Below are 21,364 nucleotides of genomic sequence, written 5' to 3'. Positions count from 1 at the left end.
GTGATGCCATCCAGCCATCTCATTCTCTGTCGTCCCCTTCTCCTCCCAGCCCCCAATCCTTCCCAGCATCAGAGTCTTTTCCAGTGAGTCAACTCTTCGCATGAGGTGGCCAAAGTATTGGAGTTTCAGCTTTAGCATCAGTCCTTCCAATGAACACCCAGGATTGATCTCCTTTAGAATGGACTGGTTGGATCTCCTTGCAGTCCAAGGGACTCTCAAGAGTCTTCTCCAGCACCACAGTTCAAAAGCATCAATTCTTCGGCGATCAGCTTTCTTCACAGTCCAACTCACATCCATACATTATCCACTGGAAAAACCATAGCCTTGACTAGACAGACCTAAGTTAGCAGTGTGTAATAAAACTGAGGCTACAGATCATGATTATCTGAGGTTATTACACCTGACAAAAGACAAGTCAATTTGCATATAAGACTTTTTAAAACGGAGATGAATTTAAGAAGTTATATTTCTCTCAGTCCCTTAGTGCTGCCACCTTTGTTTAAAGCCCTTGTAGTAGTTTACCACTGCTTTTAAGAGAAAGTCCATAATTCATAAACCCGAACTGTGTATCTCTATAATCCAGTTTCAAGCTTCTCTCCCCCAAGAAGAGTCTCTTTATCTTCTTTTTTTCTTTCCTGGAGAATCCCAGGGATGGGGGAGCCTGGTGGGCTGCCCTCTATGGGGTCGCACACGACTGCAGCGACTTAGCAGCAGCAGCAGCAGCAGCAAGCATCCTTAGAACAAACTGGCTTTCTTTCAACACTTTTAAGGGAGGGGCCAGATTTTTCCTTGGGCCTCAGGGCCTTAACATATGCCATAATCTCACCTTGAAACACTTTCCCCCTCTACTGTATTTAGCTAACACCTACTCTTTGGATTTCAGTGGAAATATTTCCTCAGCCTTGATTAAAGTTAAAGTTGCTCAGTGGTTTCCGACCCTGCGACCTCACAGACTATACATTGCCTGGAATTCTCCAGAATACCTGAGTGGGTAGCCATTCCCTTCTCCAGGGGATCTTCCCAACTCAGGAAGATTCTCGCATTGCAGGCAGATTCTTTACCAGCTGAGCCACCAGGGAACCGCGGTATAGGTCGCACACTATAAACTCTCACCAGGGCTTCCCTGGTGCCTCAGACGGTAAAGAATCCACCGGCAATGAAAGAGACTGGCTCGATCCCTGGGTGGGGAAGATCCTGTGGCGAAGGCAATGGCAACCCACACCAGTATTCTTGCCTGGACAATCTCACTGACAGAGGAGCCTGGAGCCCTACAGTCCATGGGTCGCAAAGAGTCGGACACGACTAAGCGACTCGCACACATAAACCTCTCACAGACCTCCGTATTTTATTTTAGGAACACTTACCAAACTTGTGATTGAGTTATCGTCTAGTTTCTTTCCAGTTAATCTCTAGCCCCCATTCCCGACCCTGGATCTCATTCCCTGCTTTATCCACGGAGCACGCCAAGGACACAGTAGACTCTCCTCAAATGTTTGTTTCAGTTACAATAAATATAGCAGACGCGTTCATTTGCTGCTGTAAACAAAAAATTTAAAGGTGCAAAGAAACAGGTGAACGATATTTTCTGACATCAAACTAGGAAAGCAGAGGTCTCTATCTTCGCTCAATTTTTTTAACCGCTCTATTGACGCATAATTGTTTAGATTATTTAAATAGTATCACTCCACTAAATTCCAAGTCTAGCTATCTCGGCTAGAGCATCAAAACGCTCGTCCTCAGCACCCTTATCACAACCAGGTCTGACCGGTTCCTTGGCGGGTGCCGGAAGTAAAAACCGGAGAGTAGCCGACCAACTTCCGGACTGAGAGCCCCGGCCCCTACTTCCGGTCCCGCCCTTCTGTGAGAGGGGCGGGCTCGGTTAGGCCAGGACTTCCGGTCTTCCTCGGTAAAACGGGCGGGTTTCCTAGGGTGCGGGAAGGTTTGAATTGCGACTGTTTGCCTTCGGGTCGTCTCCGCGGTGGCAGCTGCCGCGGTCCCCGGCTACTCGGACTTGACGAGAGACCGCCAGACCTCCTCCCTGTAGCCTTAACTCCTCTCGGTTATGACTGTTCTTTCATCGAGAAACATTGCTTGCTGGTAACTTGTCAAATTCAAGAAATCCTCCTTGAGAAGCGTCGTAGGCAGGAGCACAAGCTGCTACTCTTGAGTATCTTTTGACAAACCAAAGCACAAGGGCTGTTGATGGGCCTCGTTTCCATGCTTTAAAGCTCAGAACTGCTTGCTGTGTGAGTGGAAGACGTTGGTTGTTTGGATGAGGCTTTTTCTGTAGATACGGGTTTGATGCAGTTCCCATTAAGGTCGAGAACAAAATTTTTGGTCAAAGTAGACATGACGCTGGAAATGTAGATTGGAGCCAGATTATTATTATTAATGATGGCAGGAACTTAAGATATTCTCACTGTTTCTTGTATCTGCTTGATAATTTAAATAATCTAAGCAACAATTATACCAGAATAAGCTGTTGGAAAAAAAAATCTTGGCTTAAGATAGAAGCCTTTTTCCAGTTGGTATGAGAAAATATATTTTTTGACTGTGTATCTGCACCTGTTTTTTCTGAAATAGCAAGTGGACCTCGTTCGTATATAGGATACATATAACCTCAATTTAAATGTATTTAATGCTGTGAGTATTTATTGCCTGTTAACAAGTATGTAAACAAATGATGTCAAGTGGTTAGTGTGGTCTGGGTTGTGGAAAATTACCAATGAGGGGAATACTGGAAATGGATTGGAGAGGGGGAAAACTGGGAAAAGGTCCCAGACAGTTTACAGGACTGGAGGGAAAAGTTGACCAGAAATAGAAAAGAGCCAGATTTATGGAGAGACAAACAGAATCAACAGGACTTGTCACAAGGGTGTGAAGGGAAACATTAAGAAGTCAAATTGAGATACCATTGACTCAAATTGCAAATTCAGGAGGAGCAAGAATTTTAAAATTCACATATATTCTTATATATTACTTATGTATTTATGATTAAATAGTTATTGCTCCCTTATTACTATTGGCCAAGTATTGTTTTAGATGCCAGGGATACAAATGTGAATAAGAAAGATGAAGTCTCTGCTCTCCTTGAGTTTTTGTCCATGACCCTGGGATCAAACCCCGGGTCTCCTAAATTGCAGGCAGATTCTTTATCATATGAGCCACCAGGGAAGTCCCATGAAAAAAGACAAAAAGCAAGTACACAAATAGAACCCATTTTGATAGTAATAGATGTTACGAAGAAAAACGATGAAATGGATAAAAAGTCATGGTTGGGAACAACTTTTAACTGGTCAGTTTAGGCCTTTGAGGAAGTTAGATATTTGTGCTGAGATATTAACGGTGCCAAAGAGCCAGTCATGTAGAGTCAGGGAAAGGGCATACTAGGCAAAAGAATAGCGCAAAGGTTCTGAGATGCGTTGCTGCTGCTGCTAAGTCACTTCAGTCGTGTCCGACTCTGTGCGACCCCATAGACGGAAGCCCACCAGGCTCCCCCATCCCTGGGATTCTCCAGGCAAGAACACTGGAGTGGGCTGCCATTTCCTTCTCCATCTGAGATGCGTTACAGCTTCTTAAAAAAACATTTAAAAAGCCAATGTAGCTAAAGTGTCCTGAATAAGGAGAAAGTTAGGAGAAGACATTGAAGAAGTAGATAGGTGCAGATTGATGGCTTTTATAGGCTGTGGTTAAGAATCCGGATTTTATTCTAAGTGCAAATGTTGGGTTTAAGTCAGAAGGGGTTAAATCTCATTTTTATGTTACAGGGTCCTTCTAGCTACTGTTTGTAGGTTGGCCTTGAGGGAGTTAAGAATGAAAGTGAATTCGAGGGTATTAACAGAAGTCTTCCTTGAGTGGAAGTGATGTTGAGTTTGATTTATCTGTGGAACCAGGACATGGAGAGAGCTCCTTCAGGCTGCTGGATGCTCTGGACAGAGCTCAGGTAGATTTGGAAGTTCTCTAGAGAAAGAGAATGAATAAAGTTGTGTGAATTTCCTCAGGAGAGATCATGTTGTTTAATATTTATATATTGACATACTCTGCCAAAGATTGTAGGCTATATCATATGTAGCTAATTACATACAATGAAATGGGTAAGATTTTTTTTAAAAGCATAAAAGCCTTTTAAGGGTGGCCATAAGAGCAACATAAGTGTATCTAGTAAGAAGAGATAAAATGGGGACTAAGGTCAGGTGGAGTATCAGCTTTAGCATCTGAAACTCCAATACTTTGGCCACCTCATGCAAAGAGTTGACTCACTGGAAAAGACTCTGATGCTGGGAAGGATTGGGGGCGGGAGGAGAAGGGGACGACAGAGAATGAGATGGCTGGATGGCATCACCGACTCGATGGACATGAGTTTGAGTGAACTCCAGGAGTTGGTGATGGACAGGGAGGCCTGGCATGCTGTGATTCATGGGGTCGCAAAGAGTGGGACACGACTGAGCGACTGAACTGAACTGAACTGAAGGTCAGGTGGTGATGAATCCCTTGATTTAAGAGAATGGTGAAGAAGAGCAACGGTTAAACTATTAAGAAGAACAGACATAGAGGGGGTGGGGGGATCAAGGCACCACCACCCCTTTTACATAAAAGGCAGAAGAAGAGAGTTTGGTGCAAAGAAAGACAACACCGTCACATATTGGCTAATTTAGCAGGATGAAGACTGAAGTCATTGGGTGTAGGGAGATACTGGTGACCATTGTGAAACAATTTCAATAGTGAGGTGACAGAGAAAGCTGGATTGCAAGCACTGAAGATTGTTGGGAGAGAAAGTGGATGCTGGGACTTGCCTGGCAGTCCAGTGATTAAGACTCATGTTCCCAATGCAGGGGGCTTAGGTTGGATCCCTCGTCAGTGTACTGAGATCTCGCATGCCTCGAAGCTCGGCCAAAAAAAAAGACAAAGTTGACACTGAGTGAATACTTCACCTGAGAAGTTTATTGGTAGGAAACAGAGGTAAGCTGGGAAAGTGGTATCCATGGAAAGTTACTATTATTTTATTTTTTTTGGTCAGGTGAAACTTGATCACCTGGGTAACAGAAGGAGATAATGTCCTAGTAATAGGGGCTGTGGTTAGTTCTAGAAAGAATTGGGAAATCTGTTGAGCTCCTGCAAAGCAGCATTCACACTACTGGCACTGCTGCGTATGTTGTCTCATTTAATCCTCACAGCAATCCTGTTACTACCCCCATTTTACCAATAAGGAACCAACCAACCTGAGGTTTATAGCTGGGGACTGGTCGAGTGTGAATGGAACCCAACCCTTCCATTCCCCTTCCATCATACCTGTGTGGAAAGCATAGGTGAAAATACAGAGACATTTTAGAGGTGAAGAAGAGGAAATCGAATTCAGTGAACAAGACGAATCTAATTCACTAGCTGGTTAGTTAGCTTTCTGAGTTGTGACATGGAGCTACTTCCATAATGCCAGGCTAGTGGCAGGAATCCAGGTGTTACTTTCAACTATTTTATCGTTACTTTTGACCTGCCTTTTACATGTACTACAAATGATTTGCTACATTTTTCTTCTTTTTTTTTTTAAATATTTATTTATTTATTTGACTGCCCCAGGTCTTATTTGCAACATGTGGGATCTAGTTTCCTGACCAGGGATCAAACCTGGGACCCCTACATTGAGAGCATGGAGTCTTAACCACTGGAGCACCAGGAAGTCTCTGATTTGCTGTATTCTTTTTGCAAAGATGGAATTTGCTTGTTATTTGAAGTGAGATCCTGAGCATCCAATTTTCAGAAGTTAAACTTCAGAAGTAAAGCTACTAAAATGATAAGGGCAGTTATAACTTGGTAGGCTGTCTTCTCCCTCCCGATTATCTTCCCACACTACTGAGGTAAAGCCCTCAGGATTAATCAAGGCATTCAGGTCAGATCAGGGTAAGATCATCACTTTTTATCCAAAAAAGTAAGCTCAGTGGCAGTGTGTTTTGCTTATGTTCATCCGTTTATTTTGATAGAACTTTTGTATGTGAAGAGAATTATTGGTGCGACTGTATTTGCTATTTCCTTCAGCCTTTGCCTTGGAAGGACATTTTATCCACAGTCACAGGAATGGCGGCTGAAGTGCAAATGGTACTTTATGAAGATGATTTAGTGCAAGTGCAGTATATTGATGGTTCCAGATTGCAGCTTTCTCCCTGTGGCTCTGAATTTTTATTTGAAAAGGCACCTCCTGTTTCAGCACATCCTTTACAACAGCCAGAAAGAATTCGCCAAAGGACACACTTTGTTATTAGCGCTTACCGAGTAAGTAAAGATGACACAAAAACTACTCCTTTTCATACTAAAATATTGTTGAGGTGTCCAGAATATAGAAAATGGCTAATATTCTGGATTACTGTCATTCTAAATTGATTTTCAAATCATTTTAAAAAATTACTTTGTGTTTTTTTTTGTAGGAGCGGTTACAACGAGCCCTCGATTTTCGTAACTCTTTTGCTACCTATCCTTTTTTATCTGAAAGCATCATACCTTCTGAAATGAAAACGGTAACATTTTTTAAACCTCATTTTTAAAACAAATATTTGAGGACAAGTGATTACAAACAGGTAGTTTAATATTTAGGTTTTTTTCTTCATGACACCGAGCATAGACATGTTGCTATACAATGCATAGGCCTGTACATTTCAACAGACTGATATTTTCAACTGATATTTTGTTCCTGGAGACACAGAAGTTACATAGTGTATCTCTGTGCCTTTTTTTCCCTTTTCTCATTTTTGTATCAGAGGATTATACTCAGAACTTTATAGATTGGTGATTTCCTGATTCTCAAAGGTATCAAAATTAAGAAATTATGTGGCCATTTTCAGTAGCTTATGTGGAGATGATGTGTAGGAGAGATGTGTAATTACTTATGGGTATACACGTTTTATTCTTTTATTCTATTTTCAACTTTTAGGAGTAACAATAACCATCATTTCTTGAGGGGTTACTATGTGCCAAGTTCTAGGAATGATATAGAAAAATTTTAATAGCTTCAGTATGGCATGAGTATCTGCTAATCAAAATGGATGTTCAAACAATCAGAACAGGTATATTGACTACTACCAGCCCCTTTTTACAGATGAGAGAACTAAATCTCAGACTGTTTACCTAATTTGTCCATGAAATTTTTCTAAATGGCAAAGTCAGGATCTGAACCCAGTCAATCTGACTCTGAAGACTATGGCTCTTAGCCACTTTCTGCTGTAGACATGATGCTTGCCTGCCTGCTGAGTAATTTTCTATTACATTGTCTCATGGCAAAGGAGTCAAAAATTGTAAGCCAGTAACTTTGTTTACTCGGAGAAGGCAGTGGCAAGCCACTCCAGTACTCTTGCCTAGAAAACCCCATGGATGGAGCAGCCTGGTAGGCTGCAGTCCGTGGGGTCGCTAAGGGTCGGACACGACTGAGCGACTTCACTTTCACTTTTCACTTTCACACATTGGAGAAGGAAATGGCAACCAAGTCCAGTGTTCTTGCTTGGAGAATCCCAGGGACGGGGGAGCCTGGTGGGCTTCCATCTATGGGGTCACACAGAGTCGGACACGACTGAAGTGACTTAGCAGTAGCAGCAGCAACTTTGTTTACAGGGCCATTTTCCCACTGTATCTTTTGAGTAACAATTCACTGAAACTACATAGCTTGCTGCTGTTGCTGCATTAGATAGTCTAATTCTAGAAAAAACAATTGTCTTAACTGATCATCCTTATAAAGCAGCTTTGCCATCAATGAATACTGGCCTTACTTTTTTTTATATTTCTTTTAATTGAAGTATAGTTGATTTACAATATTGTGTTAGTCTCTGCTGTCTCTGCTGTACAGCAAAATAACTCAGTTTTACACATATGTACATTTTTTAAAATATTCTATTCCATTATGGTTTATCTCAGCAGATTGGCTATGGTTCCCTGTGCTATGCAGTATCCATTGTTTATCCATTCTAATGTAATACTTTGCATCTGCTGCTGCTGCTGCTGCTGCTAAGTCACTTCAGTCGTGTCCGACTCTGTGCGACCCCATAGACGGCAGCCCACCAGGCTCCCCCGTCCCTGGGATTCTCCAGGCAAGAACACTGGAGTGGGTTGCCATTTCCTTCTCCATATGTGAAAGTGAAAAGTGAAAGTGAAGTCGCTCAGTCATGTCTGACTTGTAGCGACCCCATGGACTTCAGCCTACCAGGCTCCTCCGTCCACGGGATTTTCTAGGCAAGAGTACCAACCTCAAATTACCAGTCAGTCCATCCCTCTCCACTCCCTCTCCAAGGCTGATCTCTGTGTCTGTGAGTCTGTTCTGTTTTGTAAGTAGGTTCATTTGTGCCACAGTTTAGATTCCACATGTAAGTGCTGTCATATGGTATTTGTCTTTCTGTGTCTGGCTTACTTCACTTAGTACGACAATCTCTAGTTGCATCCGTGTTGCTGCAAATGACGTGACTGCTACCCTTCATTTTAGCACACTAACATCTGTACACACAGACAGCATTGTAAATTTACAAGGCTTTCTTGACAATAGTTTTTGTAAGTTTTAAGGTTTTATATAAATGGAAGATGAAATATGTGATTTGGCAAGCATAAGTGATTAAAAGACTTATATGACACTCACTGTGTTTATCTTATATGAAAAGATGCAGCAGGCTCTGTTACCCATTACAAATCTGTTTGCTGTTGGTTTAGATCAGTTTACCTTTGAGCAATTTGATTTTTTTTTTAATGTTACCTTTTAAGGCACCTGGAATTTATTTTAGTGTGTGATGTACCTCTATAGGACAAGTACCTTGTACATGTATCCTATTTAGTCCATGTGATAATCGTTTGACATAGCATTTCCCAATGCTATTGAATAATTTCAGTACCATCTGTTAAATACTTAATTCTCCCTTTACCCCCTTGTTCTGAAAACATTGTGTTACCATATGCAACATTTTATGATATGGTTGAGTCTGTTTCTGTATTCTCTAAATTGTTCTGTTGATTTTTATGCTAGTTCCATACCATTTATGGTATGATTGCTTTTTCATACAGTTGTGCTGGTCTTCTCTCATTTATATTCTTTTTTCAGAATAGACTTTTTGGGAGGGGCTGCAAATCTATTTATCTCTGATGCATTGTACACTTTAAATCGGAATATGTTTGACATTAAAAATAATCAAGATGATTTTTCTTTTTCTTTTCTGTCCTGTTTGTCAGTGTGTGTGTGTGTGTTTTGTCTACTTTTCTGAGAGAGATAATAATATCAAATGTTCTCTGGAAAACCATATATAGACTGACATTTTTCATTATTTCTAAATGGTAAAGGACAAAACTTTTAAGAGCTTTCTTCTATAATATGTTAAGTATCAATTGATGGAAAACGTGAACTGTTAACAGAAAATACCGTTCCTTTTCTTCCCCTCGTCTCAGCGTATCTTGATTGATATCTCAGAAGTGAGATGGCCTGATCTTGACACTGGTGATGGCATGACGTGTATGCAGAATGGCACTGTGAGGATATCATCTTCAGATGGTCACGCATACCTTTGCCTGCCCAAATCCCAGCATGAATTTACAGTACATTTTTTGTGTAAAGTAAGCCAGAAGCCATACTCATCTATAGAAGTGTCCGAAAAAAATAATAAAGGCAAAAAGGACAAACAGGTTGAAAAAGCTGGCAAAATCTATACACATGGAAGTTTATCAGGACAGAGACTGAAGAATAAAGAAAATGAACTTTATCATCAGATCATGAAATCCAAGGAACCTTCAGAGAAGAGTTGTGTGAATGGAGCCCAAGGGAGGGAGGTGCCGTCTTCACCTCATACGAAAGACACATGTGTATACACATGGGTAAAGCAGTGCTGGTCTGTGGCCTCCTGTCCGGAGGAATGGAAATACCCTTTGTCTTTAGCACTTCATTTTCACAATAAAATCAGCAGTATGTCTGGAATGGATGCAGATATCACCCAGAAGAGAATGTTAACTTCTGATGTTTCTGAGGAAAGAGGAAAAGAAGTTTCTATTCTTCCCAGGGCCCTGTTACTGAGCTGTCCTGCCCCACACTTGCACAGGTAATGGAAGAATGACTTATTTATCCTAACACTTTTGTCAAAACCAGACCTCACCTAAGGATCATTTATCTATCTGAATCATCTGATAGATACCATGCATAAGGAAAGTTCAGTTGATCTTAAACTTTGCTTATAACAGATAGGAAATAATGTCCCTAGCTAATGTGCTACTTATATTTCTTCCTTTATATACTACACTAGGTACTTTGCTAAGCACGGAGACTGTGGAGGTGACTGAGGCCGAGTCTGTGCTCTCTAGGAGCTTAGAGTCTAGTAAGGACCCCTGTCACTGGGAATTTTGATAAAGTGCAGTAAGTGGTGGCACAGAATTCTGTGGCACCAGCTCTAAGACATGTCAGCTGCTGCTCAGTGGAACCTGTTACTTCTGTTGCTATAGCATGGACCTGACAAGTTTGTGATCATGGGTTCCTTGTTCATACATAGCCTCGGAGAATACCCTTGTCTTTGGTTAACTCAGTGTAAGTGTGTCTGGGCTTCCCAGGCAGCACTAATGGTAAAAATCCTGCCTACCAGTGAAGGTGACGTAAGAGATGTGGGGTCAATTCCTGGGTCAGGGAGATGCCCTGCAGGAGAGCATGGCAGCCTACTCCAGCATTCTTGCCTGGAGAATCCCGTGGACAGAGGAGCCTGGCAGGCTATGGTCCATAGGGTTACACAGAGTCGGACACACTGAAGTGACATAGCACATGTGCAACATGCGTGAATATGTCCATTTCAAAAGGGATAAACATGGAGAGACCTCTGGATGGCTAGGTACAAACCTTTTACCATCATTAAGAGATGAATAACCTAATGGTTACAGATTTTTAACATGAACTCTGTATAAGTAGTGTAGTAATAATGATAATAGCACAAACCACTACTTTGTGTGAGGTGCAGTTATACTTTACCTATTTCATCCTCATAGTCAACCCTTGAGGTAAGTACTATTATCACCCCCCACACTGTAGAGGAACTTGAGACATGGAAATGTTAACCCAACCAAAGTCTCACAGCTGGTGCTTGTAGAATTGGGATGTGATCTCAGGTCCTTTTCTGAGTACTTATTTGTTACTGAAAAACAAAATGCAGGACTTATTTTTAGGCTTGTCATGATTATCTAGTTAGAATTGGGAATTCCAGTGTTGTTAGTATACATGAAAAGAGATTAACGCTTCTAAATGAATAATTTCTCAATAACTTGATTATCCTTAAACACGACTGAATGGGCCTTCCATTATCTGGTCCATTCCTGGATCTGTAATCCTCACCACTCTTGCCCTTGCCCTCTCTATACTAAACTGAACTTTAATGTGTGTGTATGTTTGGCTGTGCTGGGTCTTAGCTGTGGCATGCTGAATCTTTTTAGTTGCAGCATATGAGATCTAGTTCCCTTACCAGGGATCGAACCCAGGTCCCTGAATTGGCAGCATGATGTCTTAGCCACTGCACTACCGGGGAAATCCCTAAACTGAACTTCTTGCCTTCCCTCAAATGCTTGCCCAAGCTTTCTTTTACCACTTTATTTTACTACCTGCTCTTTCCTGTGCCTGGAACACTCCCTTTCTCTCTCTAAGCTCACTAACTTATGCTCATTTCCAGGTCTTAGCATAAGCCTTATTTCTTAGACAGGACTAGACTGTATACAATACATGGTGGTGGTTTAGCCGCTAGGTCCTGTCTGACTCTTGTGACCCCATGGACTGTAGCCCGCCAGGCTCCTCTGCCCATGGGATTTCCCAGGCAGGAATACTGGAGCGGGTTTCCATTTCCTTCTCCAGGGGATCTTCCTGACCCAGGATTGAACCCACATCTCCTGTATAGCAGGCAGATTCTTTACCACTGAGTCACCAAAGAAGCCCAGAGTGTGTGTGTGCGCTCAGTTGTGTCTGACTCTTGGGACCATTTGTAGCCCACCAGGTTCCTTTGTCCATGGGATTTTCCAGGCAAGAATACTGGAGCAGGTTGCCATTTCCTCCTTCAGAGGATCTTCTCAACCCACGGATCAAACCCACGTCTCCTGGGTCTCTTGGATTGGAGGCAGATTCTTTACTGCTCAGCCATCAGGGAAGCCCATACAATCCACAGCATCCGGTGGTTCTCCTTTCTTGATGTTCAGTATCTACTGTTTAATATCTGTTCTGGATAAAATTCTCCACTGAGGGCAGGGACCATGTCTGCTCTCTTGAGTGTAATATCCAGTGTGTGTAGCACAGTATCTGGCCCACCATCAGTATTTCAGTAAATATTGTTTGAATCCTAAATTTTTAAGGTTAGTAAAACTTAACATATATTTATGCTGAGATTCAACAATGAGATTATTAAAAATACTAAGAAAATATGTGGAAAATAAGATTACAGTTGACTCTTGGACAACACAGATTTGAACTATGTTAGTCCACTTGTATGCAGATTTTTTTCAATAAATATAGTACCTGCATTTTAACTTTTTACATCTTTAAATTTCTAAATGTGGGGGAGAGTTTGTGTTTGATTAGAGATCACAGTTTGTGGAATCAGCAGAACTAGGGTTTGAGTCCTGATTTTAGCCAAAGTGTTTCAGCTTCCTGCCTGTGGGTGAGTCATTTATCAGCGCCTTTGTTTTTGAAACAGAGATAATAGTACTTGGTTTTCTACTGCACTGGTGTATTGCTGATCCCATTCACAGCACCAGTTGTCTTGCCGTTCACACTGTTTGCTGAACCCAGAGTGGGCAAGGCATGAGCTAAGAGGCTGTAGGAATGAACTGCAGACACGTTATTCTCCTGGCTGGCATAACACAGCGTCTCTCCTGGCTGATGCAGCAGCTGGAGTAGCAGCCATAACATAACCATAGTGTAGCCATAACGCAGGCATAACATAACCTCATATAAGATGACCATGATGCCACTCCAATGTAACCCTGATGCAGCAGCAGCCAGGGCTTTCATGGTGGAGCTCATACAGGCATACAGCACAGAGTAACCCGTGACCAAGCAAGTACCTCCTTATGTGCAGCATTATAAATGATCTCAGCTGTTACATAATCATTATTTACAAAACAGCACAAGAGCAAGAGGCCATGGAGCGAGAGAGCCTGACCACACCATCTTGGCTAATTTGCTCTTTCCCTACAACTGGGGTCAGTGCCCCCACCCCCATGTTATTCAAGGGTCAACTGTAGTTTTAAATTTCATTAATGTACTTTTGTATTTTTACTTTTTTTAAATCTAATATAAGCAAGATGTAAGTCTTACTACAGTAGCACTGTTTTGTTGACTTCTAAAGGTAATTCTATCAAGCAGCCAGAGTTAATAGTTTGGATTTTTGTCCTTCACAGGTGGAACTTTTCTGATTCACTTTCACAGAAACAGTTTGGTAAAGAAGAATATTCCTACCATGAACTAGTCAAAGTGGTTTGGTACAAGGGTGTTACCTATAGGTAAGCCTCTTCTGTTATATTTGGAACTATTTAGTGATATCACAGAGGGTATAGAGCTAGCCTCAGGGATGGACTCCCCCAAGAGGATACAGTTTTGCCAGGACCACCATTTTCCTGTGTTGGCCTTATGTTTTACAGGTCTCATAGTGCACCTAGGTATTTTGTGACTGACTCACACTAACCATAATCACAAGATTTTTGTGACAGCACCAAAGCCAGTGAGGGATTAGTTTTGCTTGAGAATGAAATGTTTTGCCAGTTATTTAAGATACCCCTTCTAAGAAAAGGGGACCTTGTCATCTTAGACATATCAGAGGGTTGCCTGTTGAGCATGGAACTAGGGAAGAAGTTCACTAGCCCAGGAGAGATTTTGGACATCATTCATGCAGCAAATATTCACTGACTGTCTCCTCTATATCTAAACTATTCTATAGAATTATCCCTGTTCTACCCCAAAGTATACCTCTAGTGACTGGAGTACTTAGTGTTGGCTAGATTCAGAGTTTCACTTCTGTAAATAATGCTAGAAGAAATTTGTGAAATATTTTCTCTTTTGGATTCTCCTTTTCCTGCATGAAAACCCACCCCCTTCTCTCTTTAAGAAAAAAAAAATTATTAAAATAATTTTATTGAAGTACAGTTGGTTTACAGTGTTATGTTAGTTGCAGGTGTACTGTAAAGTGATTCAGTATACATATGTATATATTCTTTTTTTCTTTTTCAGATTCTTTTCCCTTATAGTTTATTACAAAATATTGGGTGTAGTTCCCTGTGCTATACAGTAGGTCCCTGTTGGTCATCTAGTTTATTACAGTTCAGTTCAGTTCAGTTTAGTCCTAAACTCCTAATTTATCCACCCCCTTGATTCTTTCCCCTTTGGTAACCATAAATTTGTTTTCTATGTCTGTGGGTCTATTTCTGTTTCATAAATAAGTCCTTTTGTATCTTTTTTATCTTTTTTTTTCAGATTTCACATACAAGTGAAAAAAAATATGGTATTTGTCTTTCTCTGTCTGACTTATGTCACTTAGTATGATAATCTCTAGGTCCATCCATGTTGCTGCAAATGGCAGTATTTCATTCTTTTTTATGCCTGAGTAACATTCCATTTTATATACATAGATAGATAGGTAGATGGCATCTTTATCCATTCATCTGTAGATTGACTTTTAGGTTGCTTCCATGTTTTGGCTATGGCAATAATGTTGCACTGAACACTGGGGTGTGTTTATCTTTTTTCCTGGGACATGTGCCCAGGAGTGGGATTGTTGTATCATGGTAACTCTCCTTTTAGTTTCTGAAGAAACCACTATACTGTTCTCCATAATGGCTGCACCAATTTACATTTCCACCAACATTGTATAAGGGTTCCTTTTCTCCACATCCTTGCCAACATTTGTTATTTGTGGTCATTTTATAATGACCATTCTGACTGCTGTGAGGTAATACCTCGTTATAGTTTTGCATTTCTCTAATAATTAGCAATCTTGAGCATTTTTTCATGTGCCTCTTGGCCATCTGTATGTCTTCTTTGGAGAATGTCTACTTCGATCTTCTGCCCATTTTTGATTGAGTTATTTATTTTTTTGATATTGAGCTGCATGAACTGTTAGTATATTTTAGAAATTAATCCCTTGTCAGTAGCATCATTTTCAAATATTTTCTCCCAGTCCATAGGTTGTCTTTTCATTTTGTTTATGATTTCCTTTGCTCTGCAAAACCTTTTATGTTTAATTAGGTTTAGATAAATTTCATTTAGAGAAGTTAAGGAAACAATCCCATTTACCATCACATCAAAAAGAATAAACCTAGGAATAAACCTACCTAAAGAGACAAAAGACCTGTACTCTGAAAACTATAAGACACTGAATGAAAGAATTTGAAGATGACACAAACAGATGGGAAGATATACCATGTTCTTGGATTTAAAAAATCAATATTGTTAAAATGTCTATACTACCCAAGACAATCTACAGATTCATTGTAATCCCTATCAAATTAACACTGGCATTTTTTGTAGAACTAGAACAAATAATTTTAAAATTTGTATGGAAACACAAAAGACTCAAAATAGCCAAAACAATCTTGAGAAAGAAAAACAGAACTGGAGGAATCAGGTTTCCTGACTTCAGACTATACCACAAAGCTACAATAATCAAAGCAGTATGGTACTAACAAAAACAGACACATAGATCACTAGAACACATAGAAAGCCCAGAAATGAACTTAAGCATCTATGGTGAATTAATCTAATACAAAGAAGGCAAGACTATGCAATGGAAGAGACAGTCTCTTCAAGAAGTGGTGCTAGAAAACATGTAAAAGAATGAAATTAGAACGTTCTCTAACACCGTATACAAAATAACTCAAAATGGATTGAAAGACCTAAATGTAAGACCATATACTATAAAACTCCTAGAGGAAAATATAGGCAGAACATTCTTGATGTAAATCACAACAATATATTTTTGGATCCACCTGCTAGAGTAATGGAAATAAAAATAAACAAATGGGACCTCAACCCACCCACTTCTGATAATATATTCTTTATACATGTTTCAATAAATTGATTGAGTTTTTATACATTATATACCCAATACCTTTATTGTACCTGGCTGCTCCAGGTACAGTCAGTCACCTTCTTTTAGGGTGGCTGCATCTACACATAGCTAATCTCATTCCCGTGGTCATGTATGGATGTGAGAGTTGGACTGTGAAGAAAGCTGATCGCCAGAGAATTGATGCTTTTGAACTGTGGTGCTGGAGAAGACTCTTGAGAGTCCCTTGGACTGCAAGGAGATCCAACCAGTCCATTCTAAAGGAGATCAATCCTGGGTGTTCATTGGAAGGACTGATGCTAAAGCTGAAACTCCAATACTTCGGCCACCTCATGCGATGAGTTGACTCACTGGAAAAGAGTGATGCTGGGAGGAATTGGGGGCGGGAGGAGACGGGGACGACAGAGAATGAGATGGCTGGATGGCATCACCGACTCGATGGACATGAGTTTGAGTGAGCTCCGGGAGTTGGTGATGGACAGGGAGGCCTGGCGTGCTTTGATTCATGGGGTCGCAAAGAGTCGGACATGACTGAGCGACTGAACTGAACTGAACTGAATCTCATTCATCAGGTATTGATTCTACTAGTTTCATTATTACAGAATAATATTATTTTTAGGTTCTAGAGTTGTCATATGCAGTAGGCATTGCTTTGGTGACTTTACTGTGCCAGCCACTATGACTGTCAGTGGGATACCAGGATGATAAGACAAGATGCCTGACTTCTATAAATTGCCTTCATGTATGTTTTAATCTCAATAAAAAAAATTAATGATTATTTCTTTTCCCTAGACTTACCCATAAACATATGAACTCAGTAGAGATTTATCCTGGAGATGGATCTGTTTTCAAATCAGAAGGAGCTTATTTGGGGAACTATTTTACATATTATTCCATTCGAGAAGAATCAGAAGAGGTATGTTGACAATAAGATCAAGAAGATTTTTTTTTTCTCTTTTTGGCCACAGTGTGTGCATGGGAACTTCTGCAAACAGGGATTGAACCCATGCCCCCTGCAGTGGAAACAAGGGGTCTTAATCACTGGATCACCAAGGAGGTCCAAGAAGATTTTTGATAGATAGCTGTTTCCAAATAATCTGAATATATATATGGGAACTTCTTGCTACTACTTCTTAGTCTAGAGAATTAATATAATTTTACTACCAGTAATTCTTCTATCATAGACCTCATCAAATGGAAACACTGAAACTAGTGATATTTGAATCAGTATATTTCTTTGAGGGCTCCCCAGATGGCGCTAGTGGTAAAGAACCCATCTGCCAGTGCAAGAGACATAAGAGACACAGGTTCGATCCCTGGGTCAGGAAGATCCCCTGGAGAAAGAAATGGTAACCCACTCCATTATTCTTGCCTGGAGAATCCCATGGACAGAAGAGCCTGGTGGGCTGCAGTCCATGGGGTTGCAAAGAGTTGAACACAACTTAGGACAGACGGACAGATACTTCTTTGAATTAATATTTGCACATTAAGAAGCACATTGTTTTTTTCCCCCACCACAGGTATTTAAAACACTTCTTAACTCTTAAATCTTTATATACAATTAGAAAGTTGAACTGAATTGTTCTGTCATTGAAAACACAACATGATATATTTAATATATCAGGCCAAAATATAATCATGTGGAAATTTTGTTAGTAATCTAAATTTACTTGTTCCCAGTCTGACACTTGAAATCCACCCTTTTATAAGGGTCAACGTAGTATCACACAGCTTTGCTTTGCAGGATGGAATATATGTTTTCTGTCTCTTTTACAGAGTGGAATATTTGAGTGGTTAGATTGCTAGGGAGAAGACTTAAAACTTAAGCAGATTTTTTTTTTAACTGTGGAAAATTTCAAATATATACAAAAGTAGAAACACAAGTGTAACTGACTTTCATGACCCATTACCCGGTGTGTTCCATCTGTACTTCCCGCTGCCCCTTCTTCTCCCTGTTTATTTTTAAGTAAATACCTCAAATCATTTCATTCATAAATATTTTACTATATATTAGAGCAGATTCCCTCCTGAAGTCTATTTATAGGGAAGTATTTATTTATTCAGTAAATACTAATTGAATTTTCGAAGGCAGGATACTTCCAAGTACTGGGTAGAGACAAAAAGCTCCTGTCCTCAGTCAGTAGGCAGACGGGCAGGTGAGATGAAAGCATGACACACGAGATAATCAACAGGCAAATAGAATGGTACACATAAATATCTACCCTGCTGACTTCCATCTATTGGAGTTCAAAACACACAAGATAGATACAGAATATCTTCCTGGAGCTTCAGTTTTACTCAAAGGTATCATAGAGAAGGGGTGATAATTTTTATAATGAAGCAAATGTATCATGGAATAGCAGCATGTGTTTGGGGGATAAAACAGAACTTCCAGACAAGTCGTGCCTTTGTGGTGGACTGCTTTGGGTTCACATCTCAGACCCCCTGTGTACAACGCATTCACTCTTTCTCTGTCTACTTGAGTGAAAAGATCTAGAAACAGCTGGCTTTCCTTTTGGAGTAAAATTGTTTGTTCCTTACTTGAACACACACTCCAAAATAAATTCCAGATGGGTTAAAAGGCTAAGTGTAAGACCAAAAAAACCTAATAGAAAATGAGTAAAGGATAAGAAGGGCTTCCCCGGTGGCTCAGAGGTTAAAGCGTCTGCCTCCAATGCGGGAGACCCGGGTTCGATCCCTGGGTCGGGAAGATCCCCTGGAGAAGGAAACGGTAACCCACTCCAGTATTCTTGCCTGGAGAATCCCATGGACGGAGAAGCCTGGTAGGCTACAGTCCACGGGGTCGCATAGAGTCGGACACGACTGAGCGACGGAACGGAACGGAAAGGATAAGAATGGTTGTGCTGTGTAACCCATAGTATTTGAAAACATGTTCAACTTTACTACTTGCATCAAAGTAATGCAAATTAAGATAACAATGATATAGCATTTTTCACTCATCAAATTGTCAAAAGGTTGATAATACCTACTGCCAGCAAGGGTGTGTGGAAAGGGGTGCTCTCATCAATCAGTTTACAGCCTTCATGAGGGCCAACTTGATAATATTAAGTGAAATTGGCTAGAAATTCTTCTTAGACATCTATCCTAGAAAAATATTAGCACATATATACGGAGAAGCATGGCCAAAGATGTGAACTGTGGTCTTGTGTGTAGTAGCGGAACACTGGAAGCAATCTAAATGTTCATCAGTAGAAAAATAGTAAACTAAGCTATGGTTGGCAGATCGTGGGAATGCCACAAGGCAGTTTAAAGGAATGAGGAAGATGTAGATGCATAGAGAGACAGAAATTGAAAGATCTCCAAGATGCGGCTGAGTGAAAAAAAAGTTACATAAGGACATGTACAGGGAATTCCCTGGTGGTCCAGGGGTTAAGATTGTGCTTTCACTGCTGTGGACCAGGGTTTAATCCCTGGTGATCAGGGAACTAAGATCCCACAAGCCACGTAGAGTGACCAAAAAGAAAAAAAAAAGCATGTACAATAATATCTCTTGCATAAAGAACAAAAACCAAACTCTAAACCCAATTATATTACTGTGTATATAACACCTGTGTAAGTGCACAGATTAAGGTCTGGGCAGATAAAAACACCTGAAGTGGTTACTTTTGGTGAGGAGTCTGGGATTTGGTGAGGGAGAAGTCAGGAGGGACTTAAATTTTATATTTTTTAACTCTTTCCCTCTCCTCCTCCCAAAATATAGTAATGTATCATTGCTTATATAATTAAAAAATTAAAGAGGAAAGATTGACAGGGACTCACAATGTAAGTACTTCCATAGAGATAAAACCTTGGTGCTTTGTGACCACATAAGGAGGGGTACCTGACCAGTTTCCAAGGCTCCAGAAAAGCGTTCTGGAGGAAGTCTCTGCTAAGCTCGGGTTTATCATTCTAAAGGAGGAGTTATGCAGAAGAGGGCAGAGTTTAGGAGCATATAGCTAAGGGAACACTGTCTTTGCTTAGTTCTGGCTGGCTGGCTTCCTGTCATTAGAATTTCTATAAGTGTCACCTTAAGGAGGCTTTTCCTGACTGTCCAAATTAAAGAAGCTACTCCTAACACTCCCTATCAGGGTACCTTCCTCTTTTTTCTTCTTGGGGCATTTTGTACTTTGTGACCTTTTCATATTGATTGATACCCACCTAGAGGTAACCCTTGTCTTGTTCAATACACTATTTTGCTAGTGCATAGAACGGTAGATAAATGTCATTTGAGTGGAGGCTAGAGTCTGGGGGTGAGTATTGAGTATTGAAAGAAATGAAATGCTGTGGTAGGTTGTAGCAGACGAAAACAGAGGTAGGCTAGTAGGGGAAATGTCCAGAGAAGAGATTAGACCCTAAGGTGGGCCAGTTCATAAATGGGGCATTGCTTTCAGAGAGCCTCTGAAGGATTTAAGTAGGGAAGTGACATCCTGTTTTTGTTAGATGTTTTCAGAGGAAGATGAACTGAGGTGAGGAAGAGGTGGTGCACTTCAAGATATAGAACCAGTTAGAAGACATTTGTAGTAGTGCAGACAAGAAAGTGTGAGGGCCAGACAGTGGTCATGAGAAGGGAAAGATAAGAATGGACCCAAGAAATGTTAAGGACTGATGGGATATTGGGGACGAGGAGGGAGTTGAAAATAATGCCAAGTTATTGAATTAATCAATGAGTATGGGTACCAGGAACTAGATTAAATCAAAAACTTGTTAAACCTAAAGTGTATTGATGATGGCACTTTTTGGTCTTACCAAGAGATGTCCATAAAATATTTACATTCTATTATATCTCGTTCCCAACTTCATGATAGCAGTTGGAAGAAACTCATAATTATAAGATGTGTCTTTATTTCCGAGACGTTAAATTGTGAAAAATAAGCATTTTAGAATTGATGAAATAGAGCAGTGGGAAAGATAAGCACCTTCAAAGGACTCAGTATCCAACAGAGAAAAACATAAATAATTGAAGGGCGATAGATACCGTGCCTACCGTGTGACTTAGCACACTGTGTTAGTAGATACTGAGGTTGGGAAGATCCCTTGGAGGAGGGCATGGAAACCCACTCCAGTATTCTTTCCTGGAGAATCCCCATGGACAGAGGAGCCTGGCGGGCTGCAATCCAGGGGGTCACAAAGAGTCAGACATGGCTGAGCGACTAAGCACAGCACATACTGAAGTCAGCAAACAGATAAAGCCCCTGGCTTCACGGAGCTCCATTCTAGCCGGGCAGACCAACATTAAGTATAACACTATTGAAATTATTAATGAAAACCAAGAAGCAGGGGGAGAAAATGCAGATTTTGAAGTGAAGGTAATTTCACTTTTGACATGTTGAAGCTGAAAT

At 40.6% G+C, this 21,364-nt stretch overlaps 1 protein-coding gene across 4 annotated transcripts in view; it reads left to right on the top strand.

Moving 5' to 3' along the window:
- The first annotated feature begins 1,621 nt into the window (after window positions 1–1,621).
- Window positions 1,622–21,364, top strand: part of C18H5orf34 (chromosome 18 C5orf34 homolog) — a 33,779-nt gene continuing 14,036 nt past the window's right edge. Inside the window, exons 1-7 of one of the 4 annotated variants that reach the window (XM_088827677.1) lie at window positions 1,622–2,097; window positions 4,833–4,959; window positions 6,031–6,264; window positions 6,417–6,506; window positions 9,403–10,046; window positions 13,366–13,467; window positions 16,818–16,941. In XM_088827677.1, coding sequence (XP_088683803.1) covers window positions 6,070–6,264; window positions 6,417–6,506; window positions 9,403–10,046; window positions 13,366–13,467; window positions 16,818–16,941 — 1,155 coding nt within the window. In that variant the 5' untranslated portion in view covers window positions 1,622–2,097; window positions 4,833–4,959; window positions 6,031–6,069. The other 3 variants (XM_088827676.1, XM_088827678.1, XM_088827679.1) reach the window with 3 other exon arrangements.

Source organism: Moschus berezovskii, chromosome 18 (genome assembly GCF_049115385.1).
Source record: "Moschus berezovskii isolate FMDL1 chromosome 18, NW_MosBer_1.0, whole genome shotgun sequence".
Lineage (NCBI taxonomy): Eukaryota > Metazoa > Chordata > Mammalia > Artiodactyla > Moschidae > Moschus > Moschus berezovskii.
Note: the sequence above shows the minus strand (reverse complement) of the source record. Positions and strands in the feature narration are given on the sequence as shown.